Source organism: Aplidium turbinatum, chromosome 6 (genome assembly GCF_918807975.1).
Source record: "Aplidium turbinatum chromosome 6, kaAplTurb1.1, whole genome shotgun sequence".
Lineage (NCBI taxonomy): Eukaryota > Metazoa > Chordata > Ascidiacea > Aplousobranchia > Polyclinidae > Aplidium > Aplidium turbinatum.
In genome coordinates, this window is record NC_137477.1 from 4,765,123 (window position 1) to 4,788,283 (window position 23,161).

A 23,161-nucleotide genomic window follows, 5' to 3' on the forward strand; every position below is an offset into this window, starting at 1 on the left:
TAAGTAGATCTTTTAATTGAGATCGATCCGCAATGAAGGTCAAACTAACGCAAATCTGAACTTAAAAACATTTGATTTAGGATTTTTTTTTAATAATTTGCGGGGGGGCAGCCACCCCGAGCTAAATTCACGGGGGGCGCTGCCCCCCCCCCGCCCTCCTGGAGTCGGCGCCTATGCTGTTGTGTAGGCTACACTTCACCGCAAAATGCATGTGGCAAAGTCGTCGGGTGAAACCTGCGGCGTAATTTGAAAACAGTAGTGGAAATTACAAAAACTACTGTAGTGGTAGGCAGTTTTAATTTTGCTCGAGAGACATTATCTTTTATCACTACATCTTACTGCGACCCAGCCAAATGAAATGGCAACCCAGTTTTGGGTCACGACCCAGGGGTTGAGAAGCACTGGGTTATGAATTATGATTATAAAATGGTAAATTGAAATGTTGTTGTGACAAGCAGCTGTACATGAGGGAACATAATCTTGTAACTAAACATCAGGCAACCAACTTAAGATTGCACTACGAGGTAAATTCAATAACACTGTACGCAGTCTTCCAAATTAGCATATTTTTACTTCAGCCAAAACGTTGCCGAGGCCAAACGGCAAAAGTTGAAATTGCCTTGGCATTGCTGTGAACTTTATTACGAAAAAATTTTATCAAAACATGTAAAACAAAAAGCGAAAAATATACTAGAGTAGTCTATCACGACCGCACTGTTTGATTTGTTGTGATGTAATAATACCAAAAGTAGCGATAACGTGATTACGCACGCTGTTGTGTTACAACAATGCCCAATAAGAAATTTATGTTTGTTTTACATTAATTCGACATCTAGCGACATTGAATTATCATAAAATAACGTTAATTGCTCAACCAGGTATCGGTAACAAATTAATAGCTCCCTGGAGAAGATTGCCTCGATTTACGTATACAGTACACTAAACTAACATAATTTCGGCACAACTGCGAGCAACACAAAGTCTGTCTGATAAAGCACTAGCTGTCAGAGTCGGAATCATCAGATGCTGTATCGGAGGATGAAGTTGTCGCGTCGTCAGACACATCAAGAGGCTCATCGCTTAGCTGTAAATCTACACTGTCTTCGCAATGGAGTGTCCACGTTTTGCGGCTTTTATGCGTTGATACCCATCCACACTAGGGTGTGGCTGGTCCCCTTATGTTATTCAAATCAGCTCTTCTTTTGGCATACTCTGTGGATGGGTGATACAATCTCAACTGCAAAATTTTAGCTGATTTCGACAACATTTAGGTGTAGCACACGGGATTTAAAGATTGCGCAATCGCGCAGCACCAAAAATAGTCAAAAATTGCTTGTTTTTTAACATTTTTCAATAATACAAGCATATTTTCAACTATAAAATGTATTATTGGCCTATGTCAAAGTAAAGTATTGTTTGTATTATAATATTTGGGTGTTACTGTGATAATTTATTTGTTTTTTTTTCAATTTTTATAGATTTTTTGTCGTCAAAGTAAGTTCCAGCTGTTCAATTTTTCAAGTTAATTAAAAAAACATGATTTTTAAGTTTTTCAATACAATGTCCCAGCTAATAGTTCATTACATGGAATTTTACAAGCGTGTTTTGGTAAATTTCCATTAAGGTATATGTCATAATAGCCAATTGTTATCTATTCTAGCTTGATTGTGCATTGATATGCCATTCTGGATAAAAACCCTATTGCTAATATGACCAAATCTAAAGTAGGTAAGTAGGCTGAAGAAAATGTCCAATTTCATGAAGACATAGCATTTCTATTGGATATGATGTCAAACCGAAAAGCAACAATAGCCGGAATAAATAAAGTCCAAACAAAAATTGAAAAGAAGCGAGAATTGAGACAAACTGAATCAAAACAAAAAGTCTTTGAAGCTACGAACCAAGAACCATCGACATCAACACTATGTAATATATCATACTCACGGAATCAGAAGCTGAGGATAATGATTGGGATATTCATGACATGGCTGTTAGTTTAGAACCCAAAAAGTCTCACGATAGAACGGTGAAAACTGGAACTAACATATTTGTTCCCCATGATGTTTTAAAGTCACCAGTAATAAATTCTACTGCTATTTGCAACAATATCTCTCCAACTGCTTTATCTGCGCTGCTTGAGTCATTTATTGTTGCCTGCTCGGGTAATCCCAAAAAAGTCAATCTACACTGTTCTCAGTCGTATCGTTATAGGATTACATCAAGTAAGAAAATTGCAGAATGCATCCAGGAAACATGGAAGTCACCAGAAGTTGGATTAATACATTAGGACGGGAAGCTAATGGATACACTGAACAACAAGGACAAAACAATTGAGAGCATCCCAATTTTAATTAGTGGTAATGGAAATTCCAAACTTCTTGGCGTGCCGGCAATGCACACACACCAAGGTGCAGGCCAAACCGGGCCTTCTATTGCAGAAGTTACCTATTCATTCCTTAAAACATGGAATGTGAGTGAAACTTCAATTGCAGGAATGGTTTTTGATACAACTGCATCGAACACCGGGCACAAAAGTGGAGCTTGTATATATATTCAGGATAAGTTGAATAAAGGTTTACTGTGGTTTGCTTGCAGACACCATGTTGGTGAAATCATATTAACTCATGTATATGACAAACTCAAAATTGAAGCATCCAGAGAACCAAATTACACTTTATTTAATCGCTTTGAAACAAACTGGGACAGTATTACAAATCAGGATTTTGCGGAATTAAATGTTTTCAATTGGAAAGATGTTAATAATGCAGAGTTTTTATACGACTGTAAAGCACAACTAATTGAAACAGCTACCTCTATGATGGCTGCAAATATGAGATTTCGGTGCAGGGATGACTACAGAGAGATGTTGCAACTTTCATTGATATACGCTGGCTCAAACTTAGGGGAACTTGATAATTACACAATGTTAAAGCCTGATGCACTCCATCAGGCACAGTAGATGGGACGTGTTTTGTATGCAATTAAGATTGTTCTTTTTCAAAACAAGATTAAAACTGAATTGAAAAAAATGTAATTTTGTCATCATCACAATTTTTAAAGTTGAAACGATTTGTAAATTTCATAGTGTTTGTGTATGTGCCATGGTGGTTTACTTGTCAAATTGCAGTTGATGCACCTTACAATGACCTGGAACTAATAAGTAAATTTTTCGCATATAAAGATGTTGATGAAGAAATTTCCACTATCGCAATCGCGTCATTTGCAAAGCATCATTGGTACTTTACAGAAGATTTGATACCACTTTCCCTGTTTAGTTCAAAGGTTAACTTGTCTTCAAAGGAAAAAATTGCAACAAAACTTAAGAGCTTTGATAAAGGTACAAAATTCATCAACCGAATTGGTTTCTCTGCTGAAAAAGGTTATAATGGAAAACCACAGTTTCTCAAGGAGGTATCATCGTCATCTTCTTTACATCAATTTGTCGGCGCTGATTCATGGATGTTTTTTGATTTGTTTACAATTGATACAGCATTTATTGAATTACCCGTTAAAAGTTGGCAGTCTGATGCTTCTTATTTATCAACAAAGTATAAAGCTATTATCAACAGTGAACGTTTCAAATGATACTGCTGAAAGAGGAGTGAAGCTTGCTTCTGATTTCTTACATCACTCCAAAACTGAAGAAAAGTATCAGAACATTCCCCAAGTTGTTGAGAATGATCGAAAGGTTCTTCCTAACCAGCGTAAACGTTCCTCTGGAAATAGTTCAAAAACCTGGTTTCTGTATATAATACATTATAAACATTGTTGCTATGCTAATGTGTATTATATTTAATATTGGTTTTAACTGTGTTTGTGTAGTACTGTGTCTGTATGAAATGACAAATTTTTAAAAATCGAAGTTTTTCGTTGCTTCGACGAAAAAAAATTCCAAAAATTTATGGAAATTAGGAGAAAAAGCAAATAAATTATCACAATAATACCCAAATATTATAATGCAAACAATACTTACTTTGACATAGGCCAATAATACATTTTATAGTTGAAAATATGCTTGTATTATTGAAAAATGTTAAAAAACAAGCTATTTTTGGTGCTGCGCGATTGCGCAATCTTTAAATCCTGTGTGCTACACCTAAATGTTGTCGAAATCAGCTAAAATTTTGCAGGTGAGTTTGTATCACCCATCCACAGAGTATGCCAAAAGAAGAGCTGATTTAGTAAAGTATTTAATTTTTGGTCAGAACCAGCCACACCCTAATCCACACGCCTCATTCGCAGAGCTCAATCAGGGTGTTGACTAAGGAATAAATCTATGGCTGTTGCATAATGACTGGGAGGAATGTCTAACCCTAACCTTACAACCGCTCGTGTGGCCTCGGCATTTTTATTGCCGATGCTAATGCACCATTCATGCATCTGCGTCGGCAATTGCCGATGCTAATTTCGAAGACTGTGTACGTTTACTGAGTATTTTTCTAGTATAAGCCATCAAAACAAAAAAAGGCTTAATTAAGCCTGAACAAATGAACATGGCTGATCTTGAAAAATATGCTCTGTTTGCATGCTATTGCTAGGCTACTAGAGCATAAGATGTTTTGCTAAAGAAATTTTGTTTTTGTATCACAAATTTGTTTTCAGACTTGTTTTTTTATTTCTATTTAAGCTTTGACTTCAGCTTTGTAATAATGCCTATCAAAGCTGAAACTGTTTTGGCAAATATAAAGAAAGAAGAAAAAGAAAAATTGAGATCTATCTTAGTAGAAAAAGATATTGATTTGGAATTTGACCTTGGCAATTTATTGGCATTTGATTCCAATTCTTCTGATCCAGCACAATTTAAGTAAGATTTTATATATTTTGTAATGTAGGCCATCATATATATGATAACTAGAATGCATCATGCAACCTATTTCGTCCCCTGAACACTTCGTCCCCCCGCACGGCTTGATGGCGACTTTCCACATACTCCTGTTTTGAATGTTGACTGCCACAAGTTGAGATATGACCAAAATGATTCTTTCGTACTATTACTACTAGTACGGTACCATATGAAATCTTAAACCAGACTTTTATAACTAGATTATGTATTGTTTTATATGTCGTCGTATATCAAACCCTATTGATCAAACAGTTTCAGTCGTGGTTCTATTCCAGGGGTCGGCAACCTTTCGTATGCAGTGTGCCAGTTTATGAGTAATATCAAAATATCAACAACTCGCGTGCCAAACATTTTTGTATGTTTGGTTTTGTACTGGCAACTATTTGATGTTAAAATTAAACAGTAAAGTTGACTGAGTTAACAGACAAGAAACAAATTTGTTTTATTAACTTTATTGGAAAACATCGAATGCAGTCATAAGAGTCACTTTTTAATGAGATCTTTGTTCTTGCTTTTTCTTGCTGAGCTCTGTAGTATTAGGATTATATTTGGACACTTTAAGTAGAACACATGCTTCCGAATGATCTTCCGTAAGTCGGCTGCTATGTGGAGTGAGAACAAAATTCATGTGCGAAAATATTTGTTCACACAAATAAGTGGAGCCAAATGCAGATAGCAAAGCTATTGACATCTTCTTGAGACAGCTAAATTTCTCCGGCAAAGATTCCCAGCACGTCAAAATGCTTGTTTGTTTGTTTTCAATCGTTTCCAGCGATTTCTGCAATTCGACGAATTTTGATGTCCACAATAAGGATGCTTTGAAATCGATCAGCTGCATCTGGAAGTCTTCGATGTCCAACCATTCAAATGCAGATAAGTTCAAGTCTTCGCTGCTCTCGGGCTTGATGAGAAATGAAAATACTGAACCAAAATGTTGAAAATCTTGAAATCTATTGCAAAATTGAGACGTTAGATCCCTCATGTACAGTTGTACGTACATCAATTTCAACTATGTTGACTTGGTGATCCAACAAGAAAACCTTCAGGTATTTAAAGTAGCGAAAAGTTGCAGTTTGGATGTCCCTTGTGTAGATATCCAATTTAGCGTGCCATAAAAAATCATCTCGCGTGCCACAAATGGCATGCGTGCCAGGGGTTGCCGACCCCTGTTCTATTCGATAGTCAATCACACAGTTTCGTGTATAGCATACTTACGTTTAAAACAATCCTTTGAATAAATTCTTTTGAATAATTTCCAATTCTTCTGATCCAACACAATTAAAGTAAGATTTTTTGTATTGTATCATATGATTACTATATGCATATATTATCTAGATATGGCAAAAGTTGCCAATGTATCACCAAAACACAATGTAAAAAATTGAATCTATGTTTGAACAAGTTTTTGATCTCCCCCCGCCACATACAAATTTAGGCACTTATACATACAAGAACTGCATGGCAAATATTTTTCGATTTTAACTCGCTTTGCAGACATGGCAAAAGGTTCTAATATATCACCAAATACAATGAAAATGTGTGTCAGTATGAGTTTTGATTCCACCCTCTTTCAACATATTAATTTTAAAGTGACTTAGAGGATGGACCACCTACGGTTCCAACAGATAAACGCCTATTAACATTCACCATCAGATGGCCCAGTATAGACTCACAAGCTTAAACTTTATATGACTGGGTTGACAGGTGGCTAGGGATGGAATAGATCCGAATATCTAATTATTCGAATTGAAATCACATTTCGAATCGAATTTTCCAAACCGAAATGAAACTATCCCCTTTTCCAACTACCAAAATTTTTTATCGATTTTTTGCCGATCAATTACTTTCGGCTCAGCGATAGCTATTCGCTCAAGCGAAAACGGCTAGCCAGCTCCCATTACCAGTGCGGTTTGTGGACGTCGAAAGACCGTTGTGCTGTGGATTTGCATCTATTTTCATCGTACTAAACATGAAACGCAATTCAACTCTGGGTGAGGCTACCGCTACACCTAGCGTCGGAAGTTTCACAACAATGCAGCAATCCAATATAGATTGATCTATGGAGCTCCGGTGAAGTGACAAATACTTCAGCATCAAGTAATGACGACAACGAACAGCTTTCGGCTGCCGAAGAAATCTGATCGTATCTTTAGGCAAAAGTGAAAAACAGAGATGCAATTGAATGGTGGAACAAAAATTAAGAAAAGTTCCCGCTGTTGTTTGATCTTGAGAGGAAGTATTTAGCCACTCCTGCATCCTCAGAAAGATCCTTTGCGAGTGCGGGATTAACAGCATCAAAACTGCGATTACGGCTCAGATAGCTGGAGAGCATTTAGAAGCTTTAAACATTCTTCACTGTAACAATTAACAAAGACTTGCTCTCCTGGGCAGTTACTGTTGTTTTTCGTTTTGTTGCCGCTTTTCCATTATGTGTCCTCAATAAAACCAGAATAAAAACAAAGCTTTTTGACATTTTCTGAAATTAAACAAAATTATTCTAGAATAGGTATTCGAAATTCTAAATTAGAAAAATTATTCTAGAATAGTTCTAGAATCGCTAATTATTCTATTTTGCCCATCCCTACAGGTGGCCCATTGGCAAAGTCACTTCCTATTAATTTATGCGCTCATGCATACAAAGACTGCAAGCAATATAACAAACAATTACAAATTGAAGTGAGTAAAGTCACGTTTAGACTCAAATGTTGGCATTAACTGACGAGAAGCAATTCTGGTACGAATGAAGCCGTCTCAACATTTCTGTCCACAAACTGCTTTAGATGCGTCGGTAATCAGCTTCACAAGCCTTTCAACTGCCTGCGTGTGACATGGAAATTTGGGAAAAAATACATTGGGAGTCACATCTATCATGATGAATTTCCGGAGCTCAGCATTCGTCATTGTTTTAATTAATTGTAAACATGAGGCTCCGTGATGGGAAGATCCGTCCAGTTAATCAATTCGATGTATTTCACTGCATCAAAATTAAGGTTTGCGGGAACTTTACATTTTTGTATTTTTCCGCTGGGTTTTGTAGCTCTAGCTTTCATCACTCACGCAGGCTGGTTTTTTTTTCCGGTCATTTGTCGGTCATTGACCGATTTTTTAGCAAAATGTCCGAAAAAAATATAGTCAATTCGGTCCAAATGTCCGAAAAAAAAAAAATGTTGTATCAGCTACTTGAAAGGAAATATTTTCATCAGAAAAAAATGACCGAATTTTTTCAAGTTATTTCGGACAAATGACCAAAAAGTCTCAACCAAAAAAAAACAGCGTGCAGGCCCAGTTCTCGAATATGTGGTCGATGGTAAGTTATCATAGCCAAAATTATATTTTCCGGTTGAGCAAAGTATAAGCATCAGATGAACGTAGCAACTAGTGCTAGAAACGATAATTGTCTTGATGAACACCCAAACTTTTCAGTATTCAGATCAATGCTACGTTCACCAGTGCAGTCAAACTGGTAAGCTGAATGGTGAAGATTGATGAAGGGAAGCACCAAGTAATAATAAAACTAGGCCATGGCCCAGTAGGGTTACTCGTACTAGTCTAAGTGAACTGCCTTTTAATCTGATAGAAGCGCATATAACTTTTATTAAACTTTGTGGAACCTGCAGTGCAAGCAAATTCCAATAATTGTTCTATAAAGCTTCTTTTATACCTAGAATTCTTTTGAAGAATCAAATACTGCATCAGCTAATTGTTGAGATACACAACCAAGCATTTTAGCAATGGTGATAAAAGGGTCAATTGTAGCCCATCTGTTTAAACACAAGTCGCTTATTATGACATCATAAACCACATAAGTGAGTCACACATTATTTATGCTTTTGACCAATTTTGTGGGAGAGTTTCTCGAACCAGGTATTAGGAAAATTAAAACCTTGCCGGGCGATCAAAAAATTGTCAAAACCAAAAAAAATTTGCATGTATGTTATTATTGGTATTTCGCACCTTTTTGACATACTAGCTTAGAAAAATAAAAAATTTGGATTTTTCGATCCACCCTAGTGCACATGTATTTGATTTCACATGAAGTGCATCATACTAACATTTGTAGCAGTTTTTTTGCCATTAACTTGGTTTTCACAGTTCAGCCATAGAACTAATCCCATACAAGTTGTCAAAATGCTTGTTTATCTTGCTAAACATTGTGTCTTTCCAACCGAGTGTATCAATTTATTTTCAGTGAAACAATGTGATTATGTGCACCCACCACTGTTAGTGTTAATTAGGTTAACTGCAACTTTTAAGTTCAGACAGTCAGACACTGTACCTCCAAGACATCCTGTCAACTGTCATTATACTTTTTTTATCACAACTTGTTATTGCATGCATGTAATGCATTGTCCTTTCAAGCTGAAATTCAGAAAAATCCATAACAATAGTTTTGAGCCTAATTTTTAGGCCTAAAATATAAAATATTGTGATAAGAATTTAATATAAACACAAAACATCCAATGAAATGCCTGTACTTGGAATAGTGTCTAACTTGCCCAGCTCCACAGTGAGGTAGAAGCAAAATTTTCGCAACCCCCTGACCTCGTTGCAGTATCCACACATTCTACGAATCTACGTGATCCATTTGTTTATTTGACTTTACTTAATGAAAGTGTGTTATTTATACTCGCAACAAAATAAATCCCAACCAATCAAAATGTCCCAGGATTGTGGGTGCCTTTCCTGCAATAGGCCTACGTGTTTGAGGCTAAAAGTGGTGCTCCGGATAATCTATAACCGAGGCAAGTGTATGAAACCCAAATGTATCTGTCAAAGACGAGACCCACTCACATTATGTTCTTCATGCATGTTTATTTAAATGTTTAAATGACTTTTAATAAAAGTTATGACACAAACAATGCATCTTGCAACTTGTGTCTGAAAGAATCATAGCTTTGGTATTCTGCAAAAACTAAAGCCAAGCTACACTCAACTATACATTTTTAGCTTTATTATATATGGTATCACAATTATGCTTCATAGCCGAGTGGTGAGAGCCCTGGAACGGCAATCAAAAGGGTGCCGGTTCGACACTGCTCAAGAGCATGCGGTTGTGTCTTTGGCAGGACACTGAAAGGCATGCCTGAAGGTGGACACAAAGATTGGCTTCCTTGCCGTATCGTCCACTTAATCTAAATCTTCAACCACCAGGTGTAAGCCTGGATACGACAAACCAAAAACAATTATAATATCACATAATAGGCTATCCTGTTCTCTGGTAAATGTAATAACGATGGTGTTGCAAGCACAGTAGTGCTTTTTCACTTTTTGTGATAAATCATATACATAATAAATACCGTGGAACAAATAGAATACTACCAAAGGAAACCATAAACAGAGAAAAAACACCAAGAAAACGAAGTCATGTGCACTACCTGAGGTATATCGTATGAAGCACCGTACAACACTGCAAGATACATCATAATTTAGCACCAGTAGCACAACGAAAAAACTACATTATAAAATATATCAATAAGATTATAACAAAAAACACCTGGAACTGAGAGATACCATATGGTTCTAATCAATAGTCAATCACATAGTTTTGTGCATAGCATATTTATTACTTACGCTTAAAACAATCTTTTGATTAAAAATAGAGTAATATTTTTACATGTTTTTTAGAAAAAATCGTGAGGATTATTTACGCAATCTTGCCAGAGACAATACACAACTCTTATTTAACGAAGTCTGGAAAGTATGTATTTTCGGAACGTTGCTCACTTTATTGGCGCAAACAACAATGAGTGCATGGCTTTGGTAGTGTGTAATTTATTATGTTTAAAATTTCTGATTGACCATTGCTGTTACCGTATATACTCGACACTCGAGTATAGGTCGATCTCGTGTATAAGTCGAACCCCTACTTTTGAGCTGAAAATCGGTGATATTTCCTTCTCCCGTGTATAAGTCGAACAGCTTATTTCCGACGCTACCATTCGATAGTCCATTTAGGCATTGACATACGGTATGGAAATTTCAAAGTAGAGCATTGAGTAACTTACGCTGCTGGAATAGTCACGTAACACTATTCACGGCAATAATAAGTAAACCTGCTAAATTAGACGCGCTATTTTCAACGAGGTCTTCCCGCTGTGAGATTAATTATGATTCAACAGAACGCATTGTTTTGTTATTAGACGCACGAGAATCAAAATCCGCTCATTAACACATGAAAATTAGCATTTGGCCTTCCAGTATTTAATGGCCTTGGTTGCAGATATTATCTGCATTAACGACGTCTCTTACTGATATTATCACCTAGCCAACCTGACATCATTGTTTTATGCGGCCGCTAAGGTTTGACATCGACTTAACGATTATGGAATGTTACGTAATAAGAACGATTATATCCTACAGTACACCCAAAAATAAAAAAAACTTGATCGCATAAAACAGCTGTTTTTGCTGTTTTGTCTCGTGAGCTTTGCATATTGCTCAACAAGTGTATAAAGTTTAGAATTGACAAGAAATCATTAAATTTTATAATTAAGTTTGAATTACTGCAAATAAACGTATTCAAAACTTTTACTTCGGCCGACGTCATTTCACACTCTGTGATCTATGTCGGCAATAATTTTGCCGCAGCAAAAGTGCATTAATTTTAAAGGCTGCCGAGCTGGAGACAACAGCTTGTCCCGTGTAAAAGTCGAACCTGTCTTTTTTAGGTTAAAATCACTTGCGAAAATCTCAACCTATACTCGAGTATATACGGTAAGCAATGTAAATCAGAATTATGTACGGTATCTGATAATATATGATTATGATGATGTAATTGTATATACAATTAATATTATTGAAAATGCAAATAGAATGTTTCATTCCAATCAAGTCTACAATTTTAATAAGATAAAGATTTGTTAAGCCTTCTTGAATTTTTTCTACTCAGCATCTGAGTACTTCTTTGTTAACCTGGTATTATTTACGGGTCTGCTACTATTCGGCGAGTCCGATTCGGCGAGTCCGATTCGACTAGTCCGATTCGGCGAGTTCCCTATTCGGCGAGAGCCCTTTTCGGCGAGTGCCCTATTCGGCGAGTTTTTGAAATTTTTGAAAGGAAATTATCGGGTACCGTAGCCTAATTACAATTGACGTTTTTACATCGTTTTAACGTCGCTAAACGTTGAAATCGTGCAGAAAGGAATAAAAAGAAAATGTTTGAACTATTAAATTAAAATTCTTCATGTCAGTTTGGTTGTTTTTATTTTTGACCATCATATCAAAAACAATACACGTCAACATAGCAAAGGTAGAAGCGACAAAACGCGAACGTTTAAACGTGCTTGAATTCGTCATGTCAGTTCAGTTGTTTTTATTTCTGATCATGATATCAAAAACAATACACGTCAACATAGCAAAGGTGTAGAAAAAGGTAGAAGCGACAAAACGCGAACGTTAAAATGTGCTTGTGACCGAAGTAAGTTATTGAGTTGAAAGAAATTTGGCACGGTCGCAACACTTTCAGAAAAATTTAAGATATAAAGGGAAAATAAAACAAAGAAAATGTTAAAAAAAAAAAAAAAGATCATGTTTATTTCTATAAGTTAGTACTTTTGAATAGTTAAAATGATTAGTTTGGACCAACAAATGTGTGGCCTACAGCTTGGATTGAAAGGAAGTTATCGGGTACCGTAGCCTAGTTATCCCGACCAGCAAAAATTTGTTCCAAGAACACAGTTCATTTTTACATTGTAGTAACAGAATGAAAAGGCTAAACAAATGTGTGGCCTATCGTGTTAACGTCGCTAAACGTTGAAATCGTGTAGAAAAGGGAGCTTTTGCTGACTAGGATACTTTGAAACTGAGAAACATTCACAGAAGCCCTACGATTTGTTCCAAGAACCCATTTAGCATAACATTTCATTTGTACATTGATTCAACGTCTGAATACATTATCTTAAAAATGCAACGTATCGTAGGGCTTCTGTGAATGTTTCTCAGTTTCAACGTATCCTAAGCACCCTTTTCTACACGATTTCAACGTTTAGCGACGTTAAAACGATAGGCCACACACTTGGTTAGCCTTTTCATTCTGTTACTACAATGTAAAAATGAACTGTTAGGCTAACTGGGTTCTTGGAACAAATTTTTGCTGGTCGGGATAACTAGGCTACGGTAGCCTAACCGATAATTTCTTTTCAATCTAAGCTGTAGGAGTGTAGGTCACACATTTGTTGATCCAAACTAATCATTTTAACCATAGGCGCCTAAGCCGTGGGGACCAGGCCCCCACGCATATTTCCGCGTGGGAGCAACTTTTTATGCTGCATTGATACATAAAACAATAGATGAACTAGCGATCGGCAGCAAGAAAACATTTTTAAATGCAAACCGCAACAGCTTCGCAGTAAATAATCACTAGAACGAGTAGCGATGCTACAATCCCACCCCAGACAAAAAAATCTGTCATTTTTACGTTGATTTAACGTCTGCAGACGTTGAATCAATGTAAAAATGAATGATTTTGCTGCCTGTGACATAGCAAAAATCTACCATTTTGCGTCGATTCCATGTCATCAAATGTTGAATGCACCCAAAAACAACATAATTTGCTACGTTGACGCAGCGTGCGTTTAACTTAATGCGCTTGCAAACAGCCTCGCTGTCGCTTTCGAAAGTAGAAACCTCTGCAGAGAATTGTCGCGGCAGTGAATCGCTTGCTGTGAAAATGAACTTGAAGTCTCGGCCCGAGGTTACCACTAACCAACGTAACAAGGGCTGGTACAAACCGCATTGCCCACAGTCGCACAAGCGGCATAATCAACACAACAACGGACTCGCGCAAACTGCATGGCGCACACACGTCCGTTGCCATGGAAACCCGATCAAAGGCGGGGAATATGCGCATCTTTTGTTTTCATCTTTACAGCGAATTGGAACTTGAAAGCTGGTCAGCCATAAGTTGCGATATTGTAGTGAAAAGGGAGCAATGTCAAGTCGAAAACTTAATCAAACGTCTCTCTGTAACTATTTTTCAAGGGCTGTTTACGGATGTCAGCAACTTTTAAATTTATTAAAGGTGACGTGCTGTTGAATTGATGTAAACATGAATGATTTTGCTTTCAACAGGTATATTTTCAAGCATATGATCAAGTTAGTATTTTCATTCCATTTACAGTATACCTTTTAGTAAACCTTTTCGTCTCTTGTTTCATGCTAATAAATCTAGTTCGTTGCTAAACTTTATGTTGTGCTTAGCTTAAAGAGTCGCAGTCCATCAACCGCTAGCCAACGCAGACGCATAGCATGTGTTTTGGTCGAGCTTTGTTTATAATAATTAACGGCAGGTCGAACGTAGCAATAACTCCGAGTGTGGCAATAAAAGCAATCCTAGTGTGACGACATAATTACGTCATCCATCTGCGTGACATTTCGCTGAATTTACGTTGCTGCTGATGAAACACGCTTTCGCCCCCGCGGCCAATAAAATAGTTAGGCGCCTATGATTTTAACTATTCAAAAGTACTAACTTATAGACATAAACATTATTTTTTTTCTAACATTTTCTTTGTTTTATTTTTCCTTTATATCTTAAATTTTTCTGAAGGTGATGCAACCTTGCCAAATTTCTTTCAACTCAATAACTTACTTCGGTCACAAGCACGTTTTAACGTTCGCGTTTTGTCGCTTCTACCTTTTTCTACACCTTTGCTATGTTGACGTGAATTGTTTTTAATATCCTGATCAGAAATAAAAACAACTGAACTGACATGACGAATTCAAGCACGTTTAAACGTTCGCGTTTTGTCGCTTCTACCTTTGCTATGTTGACGTGTATTGTTTTTGATATGATGGTCAAAAATAAAAATAACTGAACTGACATGACGAATTCAAGCACGTTTTAACGTTCGCGTTTTGTCGCTTCTACCTTTGCTATGTTGACGTGTATATGATGGTCAAAAATAAAAATAACTGAACTGACATGACGAATTTTAATTTAATAGTTCAAACATTTTATTTTTATTCCTTTCTGCACGATTTCAACGTTTAGCGACGTTAAAACGATGTAGCACGATTTCAACGTTTAGCGACGTTAAAACGATGTAAAAACGGCAATTGTAATTAGGCTACGGTACCCGATAATTTCCTTTTAAAAATTTCAAAAACTCGCCGAATAGGGCACTCGCCGAAAAAGGCTCTCGCCGAATAGGGAACTCGCCGAATCGGACTAGTCGAATCGGACTCGCCGAATCGGACTCGCCGAAACGGGCCATTCCTATTATTTACAGTATGTACCCTATCTAATAAAATTGTCTATTTTTTAGCATATTATGCTTGTATATTGCTATTAGATTTTGTATCCTACTTCTACCTTGCTTAAATAAATTTCATCAATAGTCTGGTTATGTTCATTGGGCAAGTGTTTATCATATAGAATTGCTTCATTTCACATAATGTTGTGTTTCTTTGCAAGTAACTTGGGAAATTTTTTTTTTCAGTTACCAATTGAAAGAAAACAAGAAGCTGTTTTAGCAAAGGTAACAATAGAACATTGTAACACACAAAAAATTTTCTGGTACAGTATATATAGATTTTCAAAATATAAATAACCTAACTTTTAGTAACTGTTTAATCGTCTAGTTTTGTTTTTGAACATGTATGGTGTTCCAGGTAAGCCAGAAAGTTGAGCCTAGGCCCAATTTTTCGGTACACGACAACTGGGCGAGACAAACTGGGCGATACCCACTTCGGCGACGGACCAAGTTGGCGACGGGTCAAGTGGGCGACGAGCGAACCACTTGACGAACCACTTGGTCGGTCGCCCACTTGACTCGTCGCCGACTTGACTCGTCGCCCACTTGGTCCGTCGCCCACTTGTCTCGTCGCCCACCTGGTCTCGCCCAAGTGGGTATCGCCCACTTTGTCTCACCCAGTTGTCGTGTACCGCAATTCTTTTAATTTGTAAACCTGCTCTGTTCTTGGCTCGGCTTAAAAGTGAAAATGTTGAAAATCATTAATAGTGAGTAAAATTGTTGCAGTTGCACAGACTCACATATTTAAACAATAAATACTATTAATACAGTAAAAAAGTGCTCAATGCCAAGAAAAGCAAATTACATCAAATATAGTTAATATATACTTTCTAAAACCTCTGCAGCGTGTTTTGCCCTGAAAGGGGAATCATCAGAATGTCCTTATTCAAATAGAATTTATTTTTTGTTTCTTTTTGAATAATGACCTTCTAATGATCCCCCTATTAGGGTGGAATACGCTGTAGAGGTTTTAGAAAATAAATATCGATATTTGACTAACATATATATTATATTTATATTCTTCAGTTACCTTCACTAAAGACAGTTTTGCCAAGAGAGAAACCTGTAAGTTTTTAGTTACACTTTTAGTTGCTCAAAAAATTTGATATAAATACTGCAAGGTGAAGTTTGCAGTGCCACTCGTACACCCTTTGTTTGAACATAATAGCATTGTTCTTCTTGCTCGTGTTATTTTTTTATGATTATGACGTCTTCAAGTCTAATGTACTTTTTGCGACCATTGCATCATGAAAAATTAAATATTTTACTTATTGATTTTCGAATCTTGAAATTAAGATATTCAACAATTAACGAGATTTCACCAGGCAGTTTATATGCTTGTAGCTTCAGAATAATAGATTACATTTTCTTTCGCTCATTGATCCATATCCCTAAGAGAGAGATCTGCTTTGACAAGACGAAAAATTTACTGTTCACCTGTAGCCATTAGTGTTTTGGTTGTTACTGTACCTTTGTTTGCGAGCCGGTACAATCCACTCACAGTCTGAAGACAACAAGTTAAGCTCAATGTAGTAAGAATCACAGGGAGTAAACCAATAACAGGAAACTTCCAGCAAACTATTGGATTGAATACAATTCTTTTTACAGGCTCCTAAACCGAAACCACTCACAAAATGGGAAGAGTATGCGAAGTTGAAGGTATTGTCATGTTGGTTAAATAAGATTTGGTTCGGTCTAACTTCCAGCAGTTACTTATATATTGCTTTTATGACAACAGGGCATTAAAAACAAAAAGAGAGACAAAATGCTATGGGATGAGAAATCACAGGTAAGATTATACTGGACTTGTTTGTTTCTGTGACTGCTGTGACTGAATGTTTCTATGACTGCGATTTATTGTAAAACTATGTGTTATTTTTTCACTTGTAGGTGTTAGCTATGGGTGGGTGTGAAACGTAGTTATTTGTAGTATCTAACTCTGAGTCAGCTATGTCTGTTTAAACAAATCTTACTTTTAAGTCAGTCCGTTTTATGCTAACATAGTGAACTACTTCCCAAGTGCGTTGTAATATCAGTGTAAAAAACTAGTTCGTGAAGTCATTTATCTAAAACCTATTGCGAATCTCACCACATGTTTAGTCATGGCGGCCTAGATACGGCCATAAACGAGCCAACGACGCAACCAAGGAATGGGTTTTGGAAGTTCCTAAGAACGCAGGTGAACCATCAGGGTATTTGTCTTATACATTTTAATGTTTTGTTCTCAAACAATAGTGAATGCTTGCCAGAAAGTTTTTTTAATGGTAGGAGGGTTATGAAGTTTTGTTTAAATTGTTCTATTGTACGTCATCATTTTGTATTGTATCACCATCCCCATTTTGCGCAGTTTAATCCGTAGCTCATCATAGTAACACTCAGAGTCAGGTAGGATTAGCCTGGCGAAAATTCGGAGGTTTATCTTCCCAATCGCTTAACTGATTTGCCTGAAAAGGGGCAGAGTTTGTGTTTTAAAAAAAAATCTGGTTTGATAAAGATTAGACCCGTTTTTGTTTTTTTTTAAATAGATTGCAAATCTGATTCGCATTGCTAATACGCTCATGAGAATACTTGAACAATCTCACTGTTCTTAATGAATTATATCAAAAATTCGCTGACCCATTTTTGGACGTTACGACAGGGCCAACTGAGGACATGTTTGAAAAAAAAAGTTCTGAAAAGCGTGAGCGAGTTGCGAAGAACGAGCTTCAGCGGCTACGCAACATCGCGCGACGCTCGGGGAAAAAAGTTCCTGGGGTCGGGGTCATGCCGCTTGAAAATCAAAAGTCTACGATTCCTGAGGTTTGGAAGATTTTATTACGCTTGGCTGAACAAACTTTAGCTTTGGTATATTTTAAATACTTGTATGCTAGCCTACCTCTGCTGTGCACTCTCTATTTAATTTGGGTGATTCATTTTTCTGCTGACGTTTTTATGTTCGGAGAGCAATTGCATATCTAGCTTTACTTTCAATTTTGTTGTTAATCAAGACCTACCATTGTTCAAACATCCCGCCTTACAGAAATGTCTACTTATTAAATTGTTTTATTGACTTCTGATATACAAATAGCCACTGAACAAGTTGTTTTTATTGGCAGTTGGAACAGACCTTCCACATGGCGAAGAAATCCACCGCCTCTCTGGGAAGATTTGAGCAAAACCTTGTAAGTATTTGCTGTAATGTGGCAAGACAATGCTGTGATTTCTAGGCTAGATTCGAATCCTGCGTACACCACATGGACCATATATCTGATTAGACGGCAGTTTCGTCTATACTCATTAATGCAAAGGCGAAACGTGGTTACTTTTTCAAAGGCTTGAAAATTTACTTCGTAATGTTTTTTAGTTCAACCTAATATCGTAATAATTGATATGCAGGTGTATTTATTTCTGGGGCGTTTTTTCTATTTGAATGAGTAAGTGCTCAATAATTCCTTTGATAAACAGCCTTTGGTGACGTTCAGTTTTGTTTTTTCTTGAAAGAGAAATTGCCGTTTTACGTGCATACTTGCATATACAATAATACATAATACATAATTATGTAAGGTTTGCACAAGGCATGTCTTATTTGATATTGCAACAAACGCTATTTGAACTTTTGAAAATGCAAAGCCTTTCTCTTGCTAAAAAATATCTTGTAAGCTATATTGGAGAACTGAGAGGTATTTGGTTTGATACCAGGCGGGTCTGCATGATATAATTGTATGGTTGGCCCATGCCACACAGCAAGATGTCACACGCTACAGCACGTACTTGATTATTCTACACTTAGGGTTGGTGTAGTATTTTCATTGTGAATGAAAAACCTAATTCCTGTTATTTATTTTAGAAAGACGAAAAGCCCCAAAAGAATCGGGGTAAAAAAAGAAAGGTAGGTAATAAGGTGGTGATATTTTTTACGGCAGTCCTGCAGCGCTTTTTGTAGATGGTTTTCTGTGCAGTGACTGTGATCATTATGTTTTATAATAATGCTTTAAAGTGTTTTTGGAATGAACTTTCTTCCTTGGACCAGTTTAAGGGGTTCTTACCACATTTTGTGGAGTGGCTAGGGCATGTGTCATAAGAAGTCGTTTTTTTGATTGGGTCATCCAGGTCTATGTCCCCGGTTAGTGCTCGGTAGGTGCTGAGATGTCGTTCGTGTAAACCTCTGTGTCAATGTTAAATTCGTTTCCACTGCTGTGCCGCACTTGTACACGAATTGAATAGAAATTATGCAAATAAAACCATTCGAACCTTCATTTTAGTTTAACGCTTAGTATCTTCCCACAGTTTGAACCTTTGATAGCCTCCGGGTCATCTGAGAAGGATCGCCAATTGAAAATTTTGAACCTGATGTACAAGAAGAACCCAGCCATCAACGTCGCCAAGGTGGGTGTTGGTTATGGTGTGGGGATTTGGGGTTAGTCAGAGGTGTATGTCACGTTCAAACATATCGTATGAACATGCATTTCCTAAGAGAATAGTTCGGTTTTACTGGGTCTGATTTCTAAAAGATTTGTTGAATCACAATTTGCTGTAGGCTACCAGCTGCCTGACTTAGCCTCTTTTACGAAACTAAGCCCTTTCCTCTCATGCCCCGTCAATTTGTGAAATGTGTTAATGAAATTTTGTTTGAGTCACATATTTTATACCATGTAAGCGCAGGTGAGATATCTTTCCAGTGTTATGTGTCCATCCTGCCTTCTCTCCTCTGTCATTACGGTATGTGATGCATTTTCAGCGATATTTCTGTGCAAACCTGCAAAACTTGAGTGTTCTGTAGAGTATGAGCTATATCTTAAGAGGGATTGTGCGCTTTACTTGCGCAACGTTTGTTTTGTTCCGCGCTAATTCGCTTTCTTACTTCAACAGGCGGCCAACAGAGAAATGCATGAAAGCCAGGCAAGGTAAGGGATAAAGTCTGTAAAGTCTGAGCATGATATTTGCAATTGCGCTCATCTTATTCGTCGTATCCAGGCTTACACCTGGTGGTTGAAGATTTAGATTAAGTGGACGGGAAGGCAAGGAAGTCAATCTTCGTGTCCACCTTCAGGCATGCCTTTAAGTGTCCTGCCAAAGACACAACCGCATGCTCTTGAGCGGTGTCCAACAGGCGCCCTTTCGATTGCCGTTCCAGGGCTCTCACCACTCGACTATGCAGCCGTGCTCATCTGACTAGCAGTGACTTGAAGTTGGGTCATCATGGGCGGTTAACACAGTCCCGTTGATTCATGAAATTTGACCAAAACTTTGTTTGGAATGTTACCCAGTGTTTCTTCAACCAATTGCCTTGACTTGTTGCTTGTAAAGCTTGTAAGAATTGAATACGAGGTCAAAAAAGTCACACCATGAATGTCAAATGACACGTGGGTGGTTAGCGACTGGCGGGTAAGAAATTCTGAAAATTAAAACTTAATGTGATATTTTAACATGTATGCTTGGTCATTACGGAAACATTTTTTTACATTTTGTGAAGTCAAAAAATTTGAAAAGATTCAATTTTATCTTTCAAATATTTCCTCATTATTTAGTCAACCGAGAGAAAGAGGTAAAAACAAACATGGGAAACGATCAAACCAAGGGGGAAAAAGCAAATACACGAAGAAGAAGGGACAAAAAAGATGATCTTTCCTCGTTTCTCTGTCATTAGCGTTGTTTTTTCTCAATCATTGCGTTGTTAATAGACAATGGACCACAAGTTGCCTTGATTTGGTAGGTGAATGGGTTTCACACTTGCTTTCTAAATGCAACGATTAGACATGGTGGCAACACCTTGAGAAAAATAAAAAGGGAAGGAAATGTGAACATAATGTCCATACTGCCCGAGAAAAATAGCAAGAATTGACAGCGATAGACACGTGTTTTACCCATGAGCCCGGCTCATCAGTAATGAGCCCAGCCTCATGAGCGAAACACGTGTCTATCAAATTATTGATGGCTAGTGTGGAGGCTACACCGGTATGGTTAGCGAAACACAATGATCACTGCTCTATAGTGAGTAGTCAGGTAGTGCTAACGCCAGGAAGATCGCTCCTTTTCAATCATAATCTCGAAAATTGGTGTCTGAGAGAAAAAGTATAGACTTATAAAATAAACCTTGTTAAGCAATTGCAATGCTGGCCGGCCGTGGTGCGTTATCAAGAATGTTGATGGTCAACGTGGGGACACAGCTTGATGTGTTAGGTTTAGCACCTCAAGAAGAGCAAGGTTGGCAAAGAAAACCCCACCAAAAGATGTCCCACAGAGATATGACACATTGAGAAATATAAAAAGTAAAAAAAAAAAAAAACGCGAAAAGAATTTCAAATAAATGTCCGCAAAAAAATAGCAAAGCAATAAAAGCTTTATAGACAATTGCTATGTTGGTCAGCTGTGGTGGGTTAAGAGTGTTGATGGTCAACCGCTCTTGATACGTTCGGTCAGGATGGCTCCTCAACAAAAGCCAATTCAACACGCACCAGGCCTCAAGATACGCAATACGTTAGCCTTCTTCAATATCTTCAGAATTTTTCCGTAACTTTTGGCAAGAGTTACACAAGTGATGTTTTTTCACATTTTAACGTAACTTTGAATTATCAGCCTTATTTTGCGTTTTGTCAAAGCCATCTTTAAATTTAATCGCCCGATCTACTAACTGCAGTTCATCGTCAATTTCAAACAAATAAGATGCTGGGATGATTGTAAAAGCATTCGCCCACTTCAAAATTACGAGCTAGGGTAGGCTACTGCAGCGGTGTAAAGTTCCCTTTCGGTTGCAGGTTCTTAATAAAGTTATTTCACCACTGGCGTGTCCAAAACATCTTCGCTATTTTACGAGCGTTTAATGTTGGAAAGGCTTATTCTCCCAACAATTGAAATAAAATTTTAAAGAATTCCAGAGTAGGCCTATGTTTTTCTTTTGTAAATTGTTAATCTTGATTTGAAAAGGTAATACCAAATGATGGCGACCCACACAACAATACGAAACATCATTGATGTAAACCATCAAAATAACTCATATTTTGTGGCATTAGCGAACTTCTTTAGCAGTATTGATCGAATGAATCTTTATTCTCGGACAGACTAAGTCTTTGACAGTTTTGCATACCGTAGGCCAGGGCTTCCCAAACTTTTTTGCTCGCGACCCCTTTTAATCTCCTAAAATTTTCCGCGACCGTTTACAGTTGACAAGATAAACAGTGCAAATTATACATTTGTGATATTTATTAAAAAGCTTAATTCGAACGAAACTAGAGTAGCATCAAACTACCGATACTCGAAACCTGCTACTTTACACGTAGCCTATTGGAAACAACCGAAAACACATTTATTCAGTGTGATAAAGTGCGACTGCTTTCTTCTGCAAAGCAAATCTAGTCGTTGCTCAATGTTTGTTGCTGCTGGTCTCAGGCCCGGATTTAGGGGGGGGGGGGCAGGTGCCCCGGGCCCACCGACTTTTGAAGGGCCCCCCCTACGTGCAAAAAATGTGATTTTGTGTTATTTTTTTCTTCCTTTCATCCTTTGAAGTTTCTGCAAAATGCTGTGCAGTGCTGGATTGATGCTACTGTGGACGCAGAGGTGGTTTTTCGAGCCTAAGGCGCGAAAAATTTTTTGCAGGGGGGCCCCCGACCTAAAAGTGCCCGGGCCCCCCATCAACTAAATCCGGCCCTGGCTGGTCTCAAGGCGGTTTCAATGGTACTTGGTCTGGAACGGTATTTTCCTGCAATTGTGGTCAACTTTGATAACGCTGACTCGCACAAACGGCAGGAGTGCAGTCACTGCTGAGTGAAATAATTAGGCCTATAGATATTCCGCTTTAACCAGCCAAAAAGTGTGAAACTTTTTCCAGAAAATTCAAGCCGCAACGTAGAGTCAGAAAATAGATCAGCTTGTTATTCCTGAGATTTGGAAGAGAGGTGCTCGGTATTTTGTTTTTGTATTGCAAATAGGTTTTGGATCCAATTAATTTGGCATTGTGTTAATTCTGGAAGAAAATACTTTTAAAACTGTTTCAACAGATTTGACAAGTGGTCGATAACCACAGGCTTAAACATTTGGTTCTACATCACTGTTAGTCAAAAACTCTACAGTAGATGAAAAAAATTCAAAT

The 23,161-nt window shown here is 37.5% G+C and overlaps 1 protein-coding gene across 1 annotated transcript; it reads left to right on the top strand.

Annotated features, from left to right (window-relative positions):
- The first annotated feature begins 4,606 nt into the window (after positions 1–4,606).
- LOC145772221 (ribosome biogenesis regulatory protein homolog) lies at positions 4,607–21,182 on the top strand. Its single transcript, XM_082584073.1, has 13 exons — positions 4,607–4,804; positions 10,469–10,541; positions 15,283–15,321; positions 16,123–16,161; positions 16,705–16,755; positions 16,835–16,885; positions 17,197–17,275; positions 17,735–17,895; positions 18,192–18,257; positions 18,923–18,964; positions 19,363–19,461; positions 19,945–19,979; positions 20,604–21,182. Exons 1-13 carry the CDS (start codon positions 4,650–4,652, stop codon positions 20,695–20,697), a joined length of 984 nt encoding a protein of 327 aa, XP_082440199.1. The 5' UTR covers positions 4,607–4,649; the 3' UTR covers positions 20,698–21,182.
- Positions 21,183–23,161: the final 1,979 nt, after the last annotated feature.